Raw genomic sequence first — 20,396 nt, forward strand, 5'->3', positions numbered from 1 at the left:
TGGGATGCTATCCGTCCCAGGGCACTGATGGGTCCATGTGGTATGATGGTGTACTGGGCACACAACGTGACTCAGCCCCAGAGGCATGTCTCCACCCGGTCAGTCAGCTCAGCCAGCTCAGTGCATGATTTGGGCAGCATCCACGCCTATTGTGTCTTTGGCTGGTCCCCTGCCAAAAAGTACTCCATGTACTGCAGCTTTTTCTCCCATTCTTTCCAGCAGCATGGTGCACATCTAAAGGAGTATCTGAGGCATGTCTCTTTGGGTAGTCTCATGGTGTGGCCACACGGCTGTCCTCAGTGCCATCTCCTCTGCAACACAAAGTGAACTCTCTGCAGGTTCACCCCCGTCTTGAACAACTGCTGGTGTGAGAGCAAGGAGCTGGTGTGAAATGAAGAGCAGAAATATTAAGTGGCTCGCTTACTTCATAAGAAATACAAAAACTTGCACTTAAATTTTCTCTACTTTGGCTTTATAGTAGTGTTTACTGTGCTCATTGAAACTGCCTTCAGGACCACCAGAGAGTTTTGCTCTGGAATGGATATCACAACTACAGGGGCTTTCTTTTCTCTGGCAAATCTGCCTGTGCTCAGTCCAAGGCTACGGAGACTCATGGCTGCAGCTACTTGCAGTTTTTTGTCTGCTCAGGCCTGCCACGTCCCATATGTATCTGTCAGCTAAAGCACTCCAGAGACTGATTCCTAATATTTCTCAGTTAAAATGAGCCAAATTAGCTTCAAACATTTAAAGAAAAAAATGTCTATGCATTCATGACTGTTGGAATTCAAGTATTTTAGCTATATGAACCCCAGAAAGTTTAGCTGTAACAACTTCAGAGAGCTTTGCCTCTCCAGAAAGATTGCAAATTATTCAGGTGCTTTTGTTACTTCACTGGCTTTTCCTCTAATTCCTTTACACAGTGTTTTTAGTGTCATCACAGACTAGCATGTGGTCCAAAATATCTGAGAGACTGCCTGGTTGTTCTGCACAGTACTTTCTTATGACAGTTGTTGCAACCTTAAATTCTCATGATGGCTGAAGGGAAAGCCAAACTGTCACCACTAGTTGTGGGATATCCTGAACAACCTACCACAAAGAGAAGTGAAAGTGAAGGCAGCCTCCCACCTGCCCGTAAAACCCAGAGATTCCCTTTCAAAGAAACCACTGAACCCAAACTGTACTGGAGCCCTTTTCATGAAGCATCAGCTCTCAGGAAGCCATCAGCTGCAAATCCCAGAGCCAAACAAACTGTGCTCCTGTTGAGTTGGACGAGGGCTGCGAGTCCTTAGCACAGACCTGCAGGGTGGTGCTGACCTCCTGTCTACCCGCCACTGCAGTGCTCTTCGCACAGATGCCTGCTGCCCATGGCAAATGCCCACTGTACCAGAGCTGGAAGTCTGAAGCTGCTAAACACCAGCACTCACAAGAATAATTAATCTCATAATCACCAGCTCAGCTGTCTGTAATTGTCAATATATTGTTTTATGAGCCTTCATTGGCAGGAAATGAATGATTTCTATCTCCTAAAAATGAAATGACTCCACGGGTACAGTACAGGGATTATTTATATAGAGAAGAATAAATCATAACGAAAGTGGCAGGAAATAAATAAAAGGGCAAATCTGCTGGCTGAGTGGCTAGAGTTGAAATTTCTATTTGATGCAGGTTTCAAGGATCTTCTATACTACTTTAGTTATTTAAACCAAGCTCCAAGCTGTAATGGGTACTGATTTCAGTTGAATGGATACAGTTTGAGATATATTAAGTGCCAAGCCATTTGTGCTGTCAAAATGCAACTACGTGTCTCATTTGGAGATGACCAAGCTGAAATAAATAAACCTGAGAGCTGTTTCCTGATGGTACAATCTTTCAACAAAGTAGAAGGTCATGAAGGAAAAAAACATCTGGTCATTCTGTACATCAAAGTTGTGTATTAGCTGTGCCACTCTACCAAGGATGTAGGTACACAGCCAACAGTAAGCCTAAGTATCTGTCTGGAAGCATCATTTATCTTCTAGTGAGTAGTATTCACCTAAAAAGAAGAAAAAAAAAATTCAAGTGAAGTGACAAGATGAGACAAGAGACTCACAATAGTAGTAAATAGGAGTAAAACTGATTTGAAGCTGAAAACACCAATAGAGCTGGATGAGGAAGCCTCTTTGGAAATGCAAATACTTTACTCTTTGCCTCAGTTCCTGTTACAGCCCACAGATAAAGCAACAGCAGTATCACTTCCCACATAACACATGGGCAAGTGGAGATACCATTTTAAGTAGACACAGTTTGGCATACTATCTTTTGCTGGCAATAGAACTGGTATTTAAGTATGTATTTCTTTTGTCTTTCTTACATGTAAATAGACTTCTGCAATATTTTGTCAGGAAATAGCGATATGTTTAAGCACTCCTTTCCCTTACCTCGCTTGCCTACCAAGCTCATCCCAAGACCTTTCTAGTGTTGTAGCAAAATGCTATTTCAATGTTATTTCAGTGCAATTATGCAGCTTTTCTGTGACTTGGAGTCACAACATTCACTCTGCAAAGACAGTGAGAGAACATGGAGACTAAATGCCAAACAACTTCAAGGTTAGTCTCATGGACAGAGCAGCCCCCAGGACCAGAGTTTGCACATGATGATAGACCTGCAGGTGAGCAAAGCGTCCCCTGGGCATGCAGCCTGCCTGCAGAAGTCCTGCAGGCTCCTTCTTCTGACCACGTCCTCTTCCCAGGAGTCCACCAAGAGCTCGCCAGAGGAAAGCAGGCTACACTGAGAGTTTGGTCAGCAAAAAGTTTGCTGTTTACATAAGAAAAACATACACATATTTCTAATGTGGTGAAACAAGCTGGGTCAAAACACTGTCAAGCAGCAAGGCAGAAACAAAAGATAAAATTAGTTTTCAGCCCTGCTGTAGCACTGTCTTTGCGCAAAAGTTAAATTCATCTCCAGAAATATACATTCCTAACCTACCGCCCTGATCTCAAGGAGCAGCCATACGGTCTGGAGATGAAAAAGCAGTCTGTATGGTGCATACTGCATAGCTACTCAGAGAGGTATGTTTTGGTTTGATGACTAGTACAGTCTGCCTGCTCTCATCGCTCTTTATAATTAAAGCATTATTTTAAACTATATAGCATGAATTTGTCCTCCTGTGTCCCCAGTTCCTCCTTATAGCCTTTCCCTCTTATAAATTTAATGTATTCCCTCCACCCCCTTTTTTTGTTTTCACAGCCATGAACTGAAACAATTCTTTTCACAGCCCTCCCTTCTCACTGATTCTCTAATACCCATGCGCATTAAAAGCTCATCCATCATTGTTTTCTTGAATTCAGTTTTTTAATCAGGTCTGTATGTATATTGGTTTGAGCATGTGGCAGTTTAATTACCCTCTTGAATATGTGAAACACATCTTTGTCATATCTACTTATACCTGAAGAGAGCCATCCTATAACACTAATTAAAGAGGGATGATGACAATTTTTCCATACTCAAATTATATCCCATCTGTCTAGTCATCCTCATGTTCACTCTCTGGATTAATTAAGGGTGGGGAAAGGTTGTTTCCCTGGAGTTTTGCCTAATGCAGGATGAAAAGTCCATTTTAATGAAGAAATATACAAAATTCCTTTCTTCTCCTCCCCGAATAAAGCACATAAAATAGAACTGAGTGCTTCATTTCGCTGCTGTCAGTCTAATCAACTACTGATGTATTGCATGGCATTAGGAGTCATATTTCTGCAACTGTGTGCTGAAGCTAGCAGCTGGTCTGACAGGACACACAGCACCATCAGCAATTGACAGAGAGCCACTATGCCCCAGACTTAAAACCAATTGTGTGTTAATCATATGATTAAAGGACAGGGACATTGTACCAAATGGGTACAATGATGAAAGTATGCCAACCCTTCAGCATTGTCTTTTATCAGCCTGGGAGTATATTGCCAATAGATGTTTTCTTCAGGTATCTGAGATATCTCAGTAGAATATAATGCCTTCTGGTCTTCCTCAGTCTGAAAGGTTTTATAGTATGCATTATTGCTATTGAAACCTGTTTTGCTTCTGTTTAGATCCACATTGCTCCTTTTCATTTTGAAGCTCTGATACATTCAAGTTGACTTCATGTAAGCCTAAAACAAATGGATTTTATTTAAATAGCAATTCCAAAAGCTCTTAATAAAGTGAAGGATGGAAACCGCCCCCTCAGCAGTCAAAACCATATACCGCCAGAGAACAAGCAGATGTTGAAGCTCAGAACATCCTGACCACATACTAGTCACATGCTAAAAAGGGCAAAATTAGGCAGAAGCAATTTCAGCAAGGCCTGGAGTTCCTTGACCCTCACTGCACAAGTGTAATAATTGCTTTGACCCATTCCTACTTTAAAAACTTTTCCACTTCATATGGAGTGGGCCTTCAGGCCTTTTCCTCTCCCAGCCATCATAGACGTTTTCCAGTTGCTGAGATTAATGACACAATCTTTCATTCAGGACAACGTGATGCTATAGAAGACTTTATTAGCTCAGATGGTGGTGATGCCTTTATTTCCCTGATTTTCTCCCATTTATATGAGGCACTGCAAATATTTCCATAAATTAATTAATTTCATATAGTACAAGTTCATAGCAATAACTTAGGGTCATCAATTGCTGAAAGTCTATTCTGATTCTCTGGTTAGGCCAGGAGATAATAATGTGTATAAATTTGCATGAGAAAGAGGCAGCTAACTATTGAAACCATTAAGATACATTTCTTTAATAGCCACCATTTTTCTTTGTCATTGTTCACATACACTATATAAACTGAGTTTTCATTTCAATATTTTTTCCTGCTGAGTGTACATTGTTCTCTTTTTTTATTCATTTCTGTGGTTTAATACAAAGCTAAACAAGGTGCTTACAAATACTTTGCACTTCCACTTACAGATTATCTGCCACATGTTGATCTATTTGCCAAACTACATAAGAAAAATGCAGATTGTTATATATAAAAGATTATTTACATATACTTTACTACAGGAATATTGAAACTCATCATTTTAAAGCCTTAAAACCAAATTTTCTTGGAAAGATAATAAATTCAAACCATGCTAAATCAGAGTCAGCCTGTGGCTAGAAATTTAAGGAGCAGCTGAGGGAGCCAGGTTTGCTAAGTCTGGAGAAAAGAAGGCTGAGAGGAAGCCTTATCGCTCTCCACAGCTACCTGAAAGGAGGTTACAGAAAAGTGGGTGTCAATCTGTTTTCTCAGGTGCCCAGTGACAGGACAAGAGGAAACTGGGTCAGGTTGCACCAGGGCAGGTCTAGATTGGATGTTAGGAAGAATTAGGAATGTGGTTAGGCATTGGAACAGGCAGGCCAGGGAGGTGGTGGAGTCATCACCCCTGGAGATATTTAAGAGATGTGTCGACATGGTGCTTAGAGACATGGTTTAAGACATGGTTTAGTGATGGTAGGTCAGGTTGATGGTTGGACTTGGTCATCTCAAGGGTCTTTTCCAACCTTAATGATTCTATTCTATTTCAGCAGCTGTTACAGCAATACCATTCTGTATTTAACATTTTGTTTTCACTTTAACTGTAATTAACTGTTCTATGACTGAGGCACAGAGATAAAAATATCTCTTATTTTTGTGTTTCGCTCTGCATATTTGTCACTATTTTATTCTCACTGTTACATCTCACATTTTTCTTACTATTTTCTCAATTAGAATCCAACAATTAACAGTCTTCTCACATCTGCTATTTGATTTCCTATCTTATCTTTATGTGGTCTCCTTGACTTTAATGAACATTTGGATTATTTTTCATCCAGATCAAACTGCCCTGGAAAGAAAAGCTACTCTTCTTTAAGTCACAGAGGCCAGTCGAACAGACATGCCAGCTCATTCCTGAATCAAAATCCTGGCCAATAAATAAATAGCCAGTTTTTAAACTTCTATCAGCCAAGGGAAATATTCCAAGTAGTACAAATAACTCTTCCAGACATACTTAAATCAGCCTTCTTTTCTATATGCGTAAAATTTTGTGCCACTTCTGCAGTAACTCTTACTGTTTGAAGTGGTGTTTTCTCCCACACAACTCTGCAAATACTGAGCATCTCATATTTTATTTCTTTAGTCTTAAATTGCACAATTAGATTCATTAGAAAGCTCTATGGAGTTCTGCACCTGGCTCACTGAGAATACATCCTTTAAGACATTAAAATGTCCTGGCAACAAGGATACCTGAATTTCAACAAGAAATTGTTATTTGAGTCCTTAGAGAAATATTCTCCCTTTAGGTACTGTAAGGAAATAAGCTGATTTAATAATGGATCCTATTTCTAATATTTTTCATTACCTCCAACACAATTCTACAACATGAATGGTTGATTGGCAGGCAGAGCAATCCAAAGAGATAAGAAAATATTTCTTAGTCCAGTACGAACACAAGAAAACAGGGTAGCAAAACAGTAAGCAATTTCAAACTGTGTGGACAAATGGGTTGCATAGATTTATTCTTCCTTACAACAGCACAAAAAAATCCAGTATAGTGATCAAGTAAATGATTTCATCCCATCCACCTAAAAAGTAGAAAATCCAGCCTCAAAAATTAAACCAACCTTTCTATAAGATGTTAGTATATTTCTAATAAGCATGCAATTTTAAGACCCAGTTCCTCTGCTCTCCTCCCTCCCTGCCTGCCAGTTAAACTGCTGGTCATGTGTTTTATCTGCTAGTTTTCAGCCCCTTACAAGCAATGTCTGCAGGTAACATTTACGATATTCAACCTATAAACAGTTTTTGTAAAAATACATTAAAACCTTGGTTTTCACTGTGAAAGTGATAGTAGCACTGTATCAATAGCCAATACTGGAAAAGAAATATGAAAAGCCGTTTCACTAGCGAACTGTTTTAACTAGTCCATCATTTTAAGCATTTCCATGAATTTAATAACAGCACCAATATCCAATATTCTGAACTTAATGTAATAAATGAAGGGTGATCACATTACCCAGTTTAAAAAATTGCTTTACATAATGTAATCACTTACTTGCTCTAATTTAATTTCACTTTACATCATTTAATAAATGAATGCCAATCATTTGACATAATTGAATAAGTAGTTCAGCTCATTCTCTGAGCTTCTTAGATCACAAAATAGGCAGCTTTTTGTCATCTTCCAGGCTGGTATTGCAAGATTTAAGAGTTGAGTCTCATTTCTCTTCTCAACTTTTTTATTATCCAGTGTAGTTCCACTATGCAGGGAGGAACTCAGCCCAGCCCTGCAGGCTGAATGTTTTGAAAGAATTATTTAAAGCTGAGAATCTAAATCCTAGAAGCTCTAGATACTCTTCAGTTTCCGGTGAAGTCAACGAGTCCAGATAACACAATGGATTTTCCCATCTTCTTTCCAAAGTATGCAAGGAAGTATTTAGATGTCTCTTTTAAACACAGAAATGTAGAAAATCCCAAGAGGATTTATGAAAATATCTGGAATTCACTGCAGGACTTCAGCAAGTGAGATTTCAAAATTCACCAACTCAGTATCACCGTGTTTTTGGGTGAAAAGCTTGTGATCACACAGGAAGCTGTGAAGATGGAGGGATGAAGCTGTCCTAAACTAGGAATCTAGTGACATTACTCCACTGTAAATTAAAATTATATGCACCTATATGTAGGTGCAAGTTAGCCTTGTACATGGACAAACTATTTTCTTGCTATGTGAAGATCTGAGGATAGGTCTCATTCAGTCTAATCTGCTTGAGCTTTGTCAGTTTCAGAGAAGGTGAAGAATTTCTCTACTTGGAGATGCTGCATGTAGACACACTTTTCTAAATGTCTTAATACAGCTTTCTGTGTGGACAGACCTAGTCCAAAGGAAGCAGATGGGAAACTCAATGTTAGAAATATTTGTGAAGAGCTACCTTTTTTTGTCCCCAGTGCACCTTTCCCATGCACAGAAATCCTAAACTCAGTTCTACTAGCCAGAAATCAGTTATGGTTTGCCTGAGGATCTAGTAAATAGTAATCTTAGGCTCCTGGTACCTGTTAATGTCTGAAATGGCCTTTTAAAGACAGAGCAAAAAGCCTGAAGGGATGGATTAAAAGGTTGCGTTGTTCAAAGGGCTTACTGAGTTCATCATTCTTTGAAAGGAATTTTCTCAGAGATTACTTTTTTTTTAAAACCTGTAAACCAACAAAGCTTCAAAACTTGTTTCATTAATGTATTTGTAAGCCTCCTACCTTCACGTACAAAGCTGAATTCTAGTGAATCTTTGTAGGAAGTAATGCAGAAATCATGGTAAGGCATTAACAGTTTGAAGTTTAATAAAAAAGCACAATGACTGCTTCTAATGAGTTATCAGAAGACACTAACTGACATGACTCATAGAATGAATAGACAGATGAGAGATCTCCTATATGCAGGTATCTTGAATATGTCCAGTGGTCTACAGCTACCATCTGAAGCTGCTTTAAATAGAAAAATTTTTTTGAATGAGATCATCTCATGCAGTGGCCATTTTCATCTTTTTCATCCAAGTCTAGGTAGGTCACAAAAGCACTCTGAAGTATGAAGTATTACAATTATTTGCCTATTGCTACAGGCTGAATGTCAATCTTTTCACTTACTGTCACAGAAGACTCTACGATAATATTTGTAGACAATCTGTAAATATGCATACCTATACACAAATTACATATAGTATATTTAAGTATTCCCTCTGAAATACATACAGGTAATTTTGGGAAATATTTTTACTAGAGAATCATATAGAACAGTGACAAAAACTGAAAGGAATAAATGAATGGGTTGGTTTAAGGATTTCTTATTTCTCCTAGATTCACCCTCAGCTAGCCTCTTGCTTTCATCTTTCATACATTAAGAAAAAGATTAAATCTTTTTTTCAAACCAACAGCATAATTCTTCAAAAAAAACTATACTGTTCACTTAGCTGTAATAACAATGATGTGCTTCGTGTTGACTTGTTTCTCTCATGCAACCTTCTCTTCCAGCATCCCCAGCTGGATTTAGTGCTGACTTCACACAAGTTTTGTGCCAGGTGAGTGCAACCATCTTACTTCAGTTTAAGGTGTGAAACTGCAAATGCACATTCACTTATCACAAAATTAACTTCTGTGGTTGTGGTTTAACCCCATGAGGCAGCCCAGCACCATGCAGCCACTCACTCCCTGCAGCAGGATGAAAAGAATCAGAAAGATAAAAGCATGAGAACTCATGTTGAGATAAAGACAGTTTAATTAGTAATAAATAAACAAACAAGGGATATAAAAAGCTATTGCTTACCAAGAATAGTCCAGTGCCCAGCCCATCCCCAGTTAGCAGTAGCCCTGGTAAGCTCCTCCCCACATTTTATTGGGGACCATGACACCCCACAACAGGGGACATCCCTGTGGTCCATTTGGGCCAGCTGTCCTGGCTGTGTCCCCTCCCAGCTCCTGGTGCACCCCCAGTGTGAGAAACTGAGAAGTCCTTGGCTCTGTGTGAGCACTGCTCTGCAACAACTAAAACATCAGTGTATTATCAAAACAGTTTTCATCACAAAATATAGCACCATACAAGCTACTATGAAGAAAATGAACTCTACAGCAGCTAAATCCAGTGCAGTGGTTTATCAGAGCAACAGTGACGTAATTCAACTCACTGTAAGAACTTTCTGCTCTTCAATAAAAGTCCATATCTAGGTGGAAAACTAGGTTACATTTCCACAGTGAGTTACTGTACACAGCAGGCAGTAACAGAATGCTCAATTTTTTGAGGACAGTTATTTTCTTAAAAAAAATTAAAAAAGGGAGCCCTCAGAATAAAAACTGATTTCTGACACCTAAAAATATTAATGATAGATGACACTGTCTTTCATCTTCAATGCTTCAGTCACCAAATAAATGTCAACTTGGCAACATGCTGGCTCTCAGACATGTGCTCAGAAAATGTTCCACTGCTTTGAAATAGCCATTTGGCTCAGGGGACAGTCATAGACAATAGGATTTCTTCTTGGTGTTTGAAGTAGCAGCTGCCAGATACCGGCAAAGGCCTTACTGTTGGTGTTGCTCTATAGAAAATACCCCAGGGTTGGGAGGGCAGGGACAGGCACTTAACTGTTGCAGATAATCTCTAACTAGTGGGGAACATCCAACTTGACTTCTAAGAAAAAACATGTGGCATAACACTACGACCTCCTGGTTCACTGAACAGGCAAAAGCAAACAAAACCAAACCAAAAACCAAACCAGACTATCTAATTAAAAACAGAAATTATAAATTTAAGAGTAATTTTAAGCAATTTAATAATATCTTTGGGAGGCAGATAGGACTTGAGTCTTCACGCACCTTCTAGCAAAGGACAGAGCTCTGTGTTTGCAATACATAATTTAATTTTAAGCCAAAAAGACAATAGACATGAGGAAGACCACTCATCATTCCAGAAACTGGAATATGTTCCACCCAGAGTTAAAACAAGCCAACATTCAGCATAAGGAAAACAATATGTGGGGGAGGAAGAGGGCATTGAAAGAAAGACAAAGACCAACATGCAGACAGAAACACAAAGAAACAGTATAATTTCAACATGCTCACCATCTGGAAATGCAAAGGAGTCAGAAAGCAGCAACCAATTTCGAAACAGCCATGTTGTAAAGCTGCAGCCAGTTCTCTCTGCCAAGTTTGGTGGTTCAGTCCAAGAGAAGTGTACTGGAAAAAGGTTGTTGAAGGACTGCAGTGATGACTTTTACCTATAAGCATTAATTTTGCCTTTCTGACTGCTACCTTTTAAGAAGGCAGACACCACAATGAAATCATCAATTCACACATGGAATATATGGGTTCAGGTGTACTCACTAAGAGTAATCACAGGATATATTTCCAGCTTTGCACTGAACATCAGTTTCTTCCCTTCAAACCCAGAGCAATACAGTTTCCGGAAGTATCAAGCGTAAGTCACCTGCTGCCTGCACAGATGCTCATTTACAGATTATGAAAAACATCTGGAGATTCTTTCAGAACGAAGCATGCAATGTATATATTGCACTAGTACCCAAGGACTTATGTACCTTCAGCACAGAAATACACTGCAATTGATTAAAAATAACATCATTTACTTTTTAAAGAGTTACTCCTATACAGAAGCAATTATTCAGAATCAAAGTGCCCATGTTACCACAAGCAGAAAGTGGTAATAAATATTTTTTTTATCTTGTGATTCTCCACAAACAACTATTTCCATAATACACCTGTCTCATGCATCTTCACAGGCTCCCTTTTGTTTGTACCACTAAATCTGATCTTCCTGAAGGACATCTGCTAACGTAGGAAAAAATCTGTGGACATCAAGCACACAGAAAAACAAAACTGATTCTTAAAAAGCTCTTTCTTAAGCTTTTAAGCATTCTTTCTTAAGCATGAATGATCTAGCCTTTTAGGAGACTGGAGAGGAGGTGAGAACATCTGCATTAGAAATTCTCTCTAGCCACCTTGAAATTGCTTTTTTTCCACTTGCTAGAGAAAATGGGCATTTCCCATTCTGTGAGCTCAGAACTTGGCAAGGAGGAGGTTGTAAGTGATAAGAAGTCATTTGAGAAGAAGAATATCCCCCTTAAGGAAGGCAGGTGGGGGAAGGACATCACATTCACTCCACTCTTCCACTATCCTTTCCTCAAACTCAATTTCTTACTGCACCAGTTGCTGTCACTTCAGTTTTATTATGTCTCTAACATCATAGCAATACCTTTGCATCTCAAAACATTTACGTGCCAGAGTACCACAAAGCCATGAAAACATAACTGCAGTGCTTAACTAGATGAATGGATGTGGCTTAACTGACATATGCAACCAATGTCAAGCAAACTGAAAGAAGTGGTTTTCCCAATTATGTTATTTAAAGACACATCTGTTCAACTCTTGCTTTCGAAGATTTCTTTCTGGGAAAAACTGCTCATTGCTAATGAAGTAGCTGCTTTCTTTTACTAAAAATTTAAAAAAAAAAGTTGGTTGTTTTCTAATATGAAGTAGCCCCCCAGTATATTTCAACATTTAGTTTCCACATAGTTATTAGTAAGCCTGAAAGAGCTGACCTATGTCCCAATTATTTTGCTTTTTCCCCATCCATGAAAACCATTATCTGGTGATTTGGGGTCCAACATTTGCCAGAAAGCACCTACCATTTGTTACAGTATTTAAAAATGATAATGATTTAGCTGTTACTGAAAGTATTAGGAGAGTTTCCCAATCCAGTGGTTTTCAGGACCCAGGGGCTTCCCTGTTTCTTAGCCTGGTAAAGCCTATCAGGGTACTGCTATAGGCCCTATAGGTTACCCACATACAGCAATGTATGCAGCTTGTGCTGCTGCCATCCGCCCAAGTGTTTCCCAGACACATGTACAAGCATGCACAGCTACACCCTGCATAGACCAGCACGGAGCCTTTACCAGCACCTCCCTGAACACCAGCAGCACTCACACAGGCAAGCACTGGACAGCCCACACACTGGCACTGAGCCCCTCTCACCACACCCAGAACGGAGATACATCCATAGAACCAGACAAAAATAGGTTTTAGTAAGAAGGTAGAACAGATAATACCTAAAAAAACAACCTATTGCTTCTGTCATTCAAGCATACAGAAGACCCCCATATAACTTTTCATAAAAGGAGAACTGACTCATTCCACTGGCACAACATACAACCGTTCCTTCTCATCATTAATTTCAGAACACGTAAACCCAGCTCCTGTGCAGCTACTGAGATAACTATACCTCCTGCTGTATGTCTTCTTACTATCTACTTTGCTGCTGTCAACCATATCCTCTCTGTTTATATTGCACCATTGTGTCACTTTAGAAAATACTATTTACTTCCTCTAAAAAAAAGAAGTTTTTTTTAAAGTGCTTGGGAAAAAGAAAAAAAAGCACTGATCTTTATCTGAAGGTCTTCTTTAAGAAAAATGAAAGGGTTAAATACAACTTTGAAGGAAGAAGAGTCTGCTTTTTAATTGCACTTAAAGATCCTCACAGAGTAAAACTTATTCCCAAAGTTCAGGTAAAGACCTCACAACATCCTCCATGTTCCTGAGCAAGCCATGCCTCTACCTACTCCACTCACTCACAGTAGTTTCAGCACATGCTGAAGACACACACCACCAGCCCCCTCCTCACACTCTCTGCTGGGACCTCCAGCAACAAAATTGTTCAGATGTGGAACAATAACTGGAGGAAAACTGATTTTGTAGTGTAACATTCAAGAAAAAAAAAAGCAGTGATCAATCAGGTTTATACGCAAATATATATTTAAAAAATTTTCTTTCAATGCAGCTACCATACAGAACAGAAGCAAGAAAGCCTTCAGCAGGTTCAGCAGTGCTGCCAGTGCCCACAGAGTGATCAGAAGGTAGATGAGTCCAGAATTCGGAGGTTGTGGAAAGGCTGATGCCTCATGAGGATGCCATTGCTGGCACCAGCCAACAGCTCTAAGACAATTAGCACAATGCAGCAACAAAACAAGTAGAGCATAGCAAAATCCAACTGGTCCTCCAGCTTCCTTAAACAGCCCTCTTGAAAAAGCTGCTCCAGCTGGTGCAATTCACCCCTGCAAACAGAATACTTCTCCTTACAACAGCTCCCAGGGACACGAGCTTTTTCAGCCAGAAGATGCCAAGAAGCAGACGCTGTCTTTAGCCAGTCTGTGTAGTTTTGGACCCCACAGCACCGCAGCCTCTTCTGGACCACATCCACAGCCCTGCTGCTAGGAACCTGGGAGTGGGTCCCATTATACTGATAGAATAGGTGACTCATCGTGCTCTTCAGCTCAGTTGCCATTCGAATAGAATAGAGTTGTGTCAAAACTGCTGAAGACACTTGAAGGCAAAGAAGGATAAGCAGCAAGTGCATGAGAACCCCTTGCTGATAGCGGGAGCTCTTTGTAGAAATAGAAACAGCCAAAATACTCGTAGGTAGCAGGACAAGCGCAGCTACAACAGCCAGCCAGCCAGGGAGAGAAAAGAAAGTCTCCTGAAAGAAGTATTGGTAGTTCTTGCACAACAGGATCACAAAAAATCCACCAAAAGCCAAAGTTGCTGCACAGCCCAAGAAGAGAAAACCAAGGACCATCAGCAGAGAGCGAGCAAAACTCCTGAGCCAGGAGTCCTCATAGCCCCACAGAGACAAAACCACCATCCTAATTCTCTTCATTTTCCTTAGCCCCCTAACAGCCCAACGCTCACCACCACCATTTTTGAAAGGCCTCAACCCCACTTGTACAGGTGTAACAGATGACATCTCCACCCAAAATCAGCTTGCAAGCGAGCAATGCTGATGAGACTCCCTCAGCATAAAGCCTGTTTTCCACCAGCTATTCACATGTTACTGCTTGCTTAGCATAGCCTGCAAAAATGGGGAGGGATGGTGCCAAGCTTCATGTTGAGAGGTCATTGACTCTGCTGTTATTGGAGGCAATTTCATTTGAAGAGGAAGCACGGCTGGAAAGAGGCTGTACCTGTTGAATTACTATGTTCGTGTATTAAAGAGCTAAATGTAAAGAAACAGTCAAGGTGATGGTCAGCGGTGCTAGGTCAGATCACTTAGGCTACCGAAATGACAGAGGTAATCCAACTATAAATCCTACAGCACTAGCCAAAATGGCAACAAATGCACGAGTCAGAGTCATTAAGGGAAGAATAGTTTAAGTGGAGCTATTCAATCAAGGATCTCTGTAGGTAACACACACCCAGACTCATTATCCTTCCCAGTACGTTTACCACTCATTAGATTTTATGAGGGGCATAATGATGTTAATAATATTTTGCCCTTTTTTACTCAGCAAGATTTCTGTGTAGATAGCTTCAATTACTCAGGACACCTGGATGAGAAATCCCTACCATTTTGCATTTGCATGCCCTCAGTTTGCATCACCAGTCATTTGACTGAGTGCTCTAATGACTGAATACAATCAACAGTAAGAACTGTATTAACTTTTCCTTATGTGTCAAGAAACTGAATTTCACACAGGCTAAATGACTTCACAGCAAACACAGAGGGAATCAACGTCACTTATCAGCCAGCAGAAGAGAATTATATCTTAAACGTGATACAGAAGAGTGAAATAAGATGGGAAACCTGCATAAAACTTGCCACAGGTGCCAGGAATGAAGATCCCAAGGACATCAGCAGCTCCCTAATCATCCTGATAAAGTCTCATAACATCTCTACTTTCTTTCTCAAGATGCAGAACAGGCCTAACATGATAGGCATGCACAGGGGAGAATACTGAGAGATGATCATCATTTTCAGAAAAGGGAGCACCTTCAGACCTTGCAGAAGATCAGAGTTAATTGCTGTTCAGATGCCTCAAAGCCTTGAAAAGTCTTACAAAATCTGAAGAGCCCACATCTGGCTAATGTTTTATAAGGAGCTATTGTTGTTATACATGCTATGCATACACAGATGTTGGGCTGGTCCCCATTAAGATGTCTTTTTATGTGCTGTTCAAACATGTCATTAAGGCTAATCATTTTGGAATAAGATAAACTGCTTTTATTATTTTTAATCTTGTCATTAACGGTAATTAATATGCAGTGATTAACTTCTTAAATCATAACCAAATGCTTTTTCAAAGCTGTTTTAGGATGTGTGTTTTTCTGCAGCTCTTCTTTGGAGTCTGCATGCACCCTCTCTCCCCTTCTCCAGGACCTCTCCTGATCTTAGAGTGTCTTTTCTAACCCACCCTCCCCTGAGAAGGGGCAAACAGAAAAGATTTCTGCTCACATCTGTGTGCACGGAAAAAGTGCACCAACTGAATGCTTCCACAGTGCAGAAGAAAACACATCAGAAAACACTGAGGAGTAACAGCTGATTATTGCTAGTTTGCAAGCTTTGTGGAAAAAGCATGCGAACCTGCCTCTTCTTGCTGCCTTCCCCCATGCTTATAAAACTTAATGAGATATTAAGAACTGAGTTACAACACTATTTACTTCTAGCTTATTCTGCAATCTCTGAAATACATTAGAAAGGCTCTAACTGCCTACAGGAGAATTTTACTGCACCTCTTGTTCGTTTCAGCCAGGGTAACTGCCATCCCTCTCTGCATACAGAGGAGAGAATTTCAATGGTTATTGAAGCCTAGAGGCTCTTATCCTTCTAAATATCCCCCAATATATAATTTCCTATTTACTTGAATCTGACTCTTTGGACCACTGCAAGTTTTTTTTTTTTTATTTCTTCCTTATGGCCATGGAAGCAAAAAGGGCAAAGCAGTTCTTCTGAATGGGGCGTCTGTGTCACTGCAGGCTCTCATCCAGCCCCTGGCACCTCCACTGCTTCCTAAATGAGGGATTTGGTGTCAGGGCAGGCAGACAGGAGGATCCACAGGAACTTGAAACACCAGCACTGGACATCCACCCAGAGCCAATACCCAGGGGAGAGCAGTTGGTGCCCAGGGACATCCTACAAGAGAAAATCCCCCCCTGCAAGGACAGATTTTGGCAGGACCATCTAAAACCCCGTACTCTGAGCTAGGCAATATTGGCCTATGCACTCCGTAAAAGAGAGCTTGTGCTCAAGGTGTTTGCTGTTTAGTGAGGTGGGATAAAAGATATAACTGAGCCCTGAAGTACCCAAAGGACCTCACTGGTACCCACTTAGCACTGTGTTTGTGCCACAAATAAAAGTAATTTTACCTGCATACGCAGCCAGAGTCTTGGCAAAAGCAGTGAGTGGAGGTATGCATCAAGAGACTGTAATGTGACTAACAGACTGTATGTAAGGCAGAATAGGAAAGCTCCTCTGTTTCCTTTCTAGTGATAAACAGTGTAGCATGATAAATATCATCCCTGCTTTCTCTGGAGTTGTTTCTGCTTATGAACTGATGAGTATTGAAATTCAAATGTGGGTGTAACAGATGATGCATCTTAGAGAAACTACTTTCTGGTTTGTGGCTGAAAGTATAATCCTTCAAGTAAATAAAATGCCAACTGTGTGCTCTTTGAATTCACTGTGCTAGCAAACCATGACTGATATTGGATGGCTCTGACGAGCCAGGAAGGCCACAGAGGTTTGTTCCACAGGGTTCTGAGTGGGACCAAGAGACATCAAGTTAACGTTCCGGTTGTGCAGATGCAGTGTAGGCAGGTGACTAGACTTGTTTTAAAAGACACGGGCTGTAATACAGACTGATGATGTCCTCAGGTGAGGACATCTGAGCTCGTACTGTGATGTTCAAATCACGATGACCAGCTTGTCCATTCAGACTTGTGTGAACAAAAAGAAACCAAGAGGCAGCCATGGGATCAGGGCACTCTTAGACAAACCTATATGAGTTTCATACAAACCCCATATAAAATGAGACAGGATCTCAAAGCCAGACCCTCAGCCACTGCATACATGGTCACAGTAACAGAGAAGAGCCCTTAAGCTGTTTCAGAAAAACAGCTGGCATTTCCCTTGTACCCCACGCTCATGTGAATTTGCTGTTATCTTAAACTTGCTGGTGAAGTTAGAGTGCTTTTGAAGATACTTGGTTTGAGAGTCTAGAACATTTTTTAAAGATCTTGTCAGATCTTGTCAGCACGTCCATTTCTAAGGTCACTGTAATCTATAAGAAGCATGGCTGTGGTGCTTTGCTCACAGTCACACATGGGATTTTTATTTATTTATTTATTTATTTTAAAAAAAAGGAGGCAGGGGTAGGGGACACTTGAATCTTCTCAGTCAGCAAAGAAGAATCTTATCATTCAAGCTTTGATGGCTAGTCAAATCATGACCCAGCAGAATAACTGGGTACCAAAGTTATTTAAATAAAAAAAAAAAAGCAGCTGAGAAGTCTATTGGCTCTTTGAGAGCAGAAAATGTTACCGTATGAGACATGCCATATTACAAGATCACTCTGACAGTCTGAATGCAAAATACGATGAACAAGCCTGGTTGGACCCAGATCCTACAGCCTGTGCAGTGCACAACCAGTTGCCACAGTAACCAAGGTCAGATGATGTCATCTTGCATGAGGCTGATGTCTTTCATGGAAAGCTTGAAGCAAGCAGAGATGTGATTGCCACCTCCTATTCATGGTGACAATGTACTCTTCACAAGAACTGATTTACCATTGTGCAGGTGTTCCAGCTAAAGCCAAGCAGATGTTTTCCCCTGCTTCTGCTTGCCTGAAGAAAAGTGTCCTTTTTTATAATTGAAGAAACACATCAACTGTTTCCAGGACTTTTATTTGGTATTGCTTTTAACATTCCACATTTTCACTGGTATTGAAAATATTGAAAATCAAATGTCAAAAGTTTCCTTTTCTGAAATGAACACAGTAAAAAGACTAAAACCTTTTTTTCTTTTCTTTTTTTCTTTTTTCTAATCTTCTTTTTGTTTGCCAGTCTGCAATTGTTATAAAATGTCTTAAAACTGCAATGAATACAGAGAACCAAAAAATTAAAATAAGAAAAAAAAAAAAAAGTACTTTCTTTTTCCACCACACTGGAACTTCAGAAGTTGAAAATTTTGAAATACACAGAATAGAAAAAAAAATAAACGAAAGGAAATTAAAACGAAAAGGAAATTTTTGTTCTCTCGATAGCCTTCATTTTATTGCAGTTGGTAATAAAACCAAGTTGGAAGAATAGGCACTTTGTAAGAACTTCAAAAAACGAAAGGACAGAAGACTGAAATCCTTGTAATCTTGACATTTAGACTATTTTGTGAGCATTTTTTGTTTTCGGTTTTGGTTTTTATTGTTTTCAACCATCACTATCTATAATATCTTTTATGTGAATGCAGTGCTCCCATCTGTGTTTCACAATTTATGTAAGATTTCTGGCCACTTTCAGAAGTTATAAAAAGACTCTAACACTAAATAGATGCTTTTTAATTGTTACCTCATTAAAATAACTAATAGATTTCTCTTCAGGGAGGAAGTCAGAAGTGTCTGAATACATTATCTGGAAGTTAATAAACTGTGTGAAGACCTGACAAGAAGCTTACACTTGTCAGAACTTCCAAAGCATAAAGTTTCTTCTCTTCTGGATCTCCTCAGAAAAAAAAATAAAGTAAAAATAAAAATAAAATAAAAAAATCCATGTAGGATGTTTTCTTTTTCTCAAGAGAAAGCTTTCAAGTAAAATTTGGCTGTACCTCTGCTGGGTCAGCATTCTACATAGCATCACCTGTGAAGCCCCATGCAGACCATTGCAATGCTGTAGATGACACACATGAAACTTTCTATTTGTGTACCACACTGTGAATGAATCTAGGTGCACTCATAACGCACCCACCTATGAATAAAAATGTAGAATTTTTTCTTGCATATTGATATTATATAATCCACATACAGTATCCATGATATTTGTGTGTGTGTGAGTGTGTGCATGTGTGTGTGATAAATCTTAATGTCAGTTAATAACAGGGTCCTAAATACTTAGGTGATTTTGCAAATGTAGCCTTTTGCTACTCTGTTTCTCTGTGATGTAGGCCTCTGCGTGCACATTGATGGCCAAAAACTTCAGCCTTAATTCATCGGGATTTATTAGCACAGGAAACCTAGATCTCACTGTTGATGTATGCAAGTCAAGGCTTAATGTCACTTTGCTATTGAGGCTGTTTCAGCAGATGTGTTTGTTCTGAGTGTTATGTTTCTTGTAGCTAGCTACTGAAAATTAAGCTGAAGGGAACCAGTAAATACAAAATTTTACCTGTTTTGTTATATCTAGGGTAATGATCACATGCAGAAAACTTGTTCACTTGAGCAATAATTTAGGATTAAAAATGAAAAACTAAATGCATTATAGCAGTTATGATGTGTCGAGCATGTGATTATGAAATCTGAAATATTTAGTCTGCCCTGAGACAGATTCAGCAGTTTCATTTAATATGACAGTACTGGATTACCTTGGTGCAAGCAACTTGTCAGACCTCTTCAGACCTGTGATGGGAGCTCACCCGAAAGAATGAGATTTATAGAGCTTGTTCTCCATGAACTCACGTGCGAAGATGAAGGCTAGTAGGGTGTTTATTCTTCTGGTGACTAACTTATTCTGTTTTCAGTTCACTGACTGGAAAAAAAAATAATAAATAAAATAAAATAAAATAAAATAAAATAAAATAATAAAATAAAATAATATAATATAAAATAAATAAAATAAAATAAAATAAAATAAAATAAAATAAAATAAAATAAAATAAAATAAAATAAATAAAATGGAGAAAAAAAGATCAATGAAAACATTCATTTGGGGTTAATCTGACAAACGATTAAAAGTTCTGCTTTTCCACCCAGGAAGATATTAACAAAGAATGTTGTCAGCCTACAAGGCAACTGAAAATTTAGCCAGGTAAATGTTAAGGGAGTACTTGATAGAATCCTTTTCTATTTTTACTGGCACAGTACTAAGTAAATCTATATCGATTGTAACAGTCATCTCATATC

The 20,396-nt window shown here is 39.4% G+C and overlaps 1 protein-coding gene across 1 annotated transcript; it reads right to left on the reverse strand.

Moving 5' to 3' along the window:
• Window positions 1-13,026: 13,026 nt before the first annotated feature.
• LOC310889078 (tetraspanin-3-like) lies at window positions 13,027-14,213 on the reverse strand. The gene has a single exon (XM_083816067.1). It carries the CDS (start codon window positions 14,171-14,173, stop codon window positions 13,367-13,369), a length of 807 nt encoding a protein of 268 aa, XP_083672193.1. The 5' UTR covers window positions 14,174-14,213; the 3' UTR covers window positions 13,027-13,366.
• Between the last annotated feature and the right edge of the window lie 6,183 nt (window positions 14,214-20,396).

The sequence above is a fragment of the Anser anser genome (genome assembly GCF_964211835.1).
Source record: "Anser anser genome assembly, chromosome: Z".
NCBI classification, from domain to species: Eukaryota; Metazoa; Chordata; class Aves; order Anseriformes; family Anatidae; genus Anser; species Anser anser.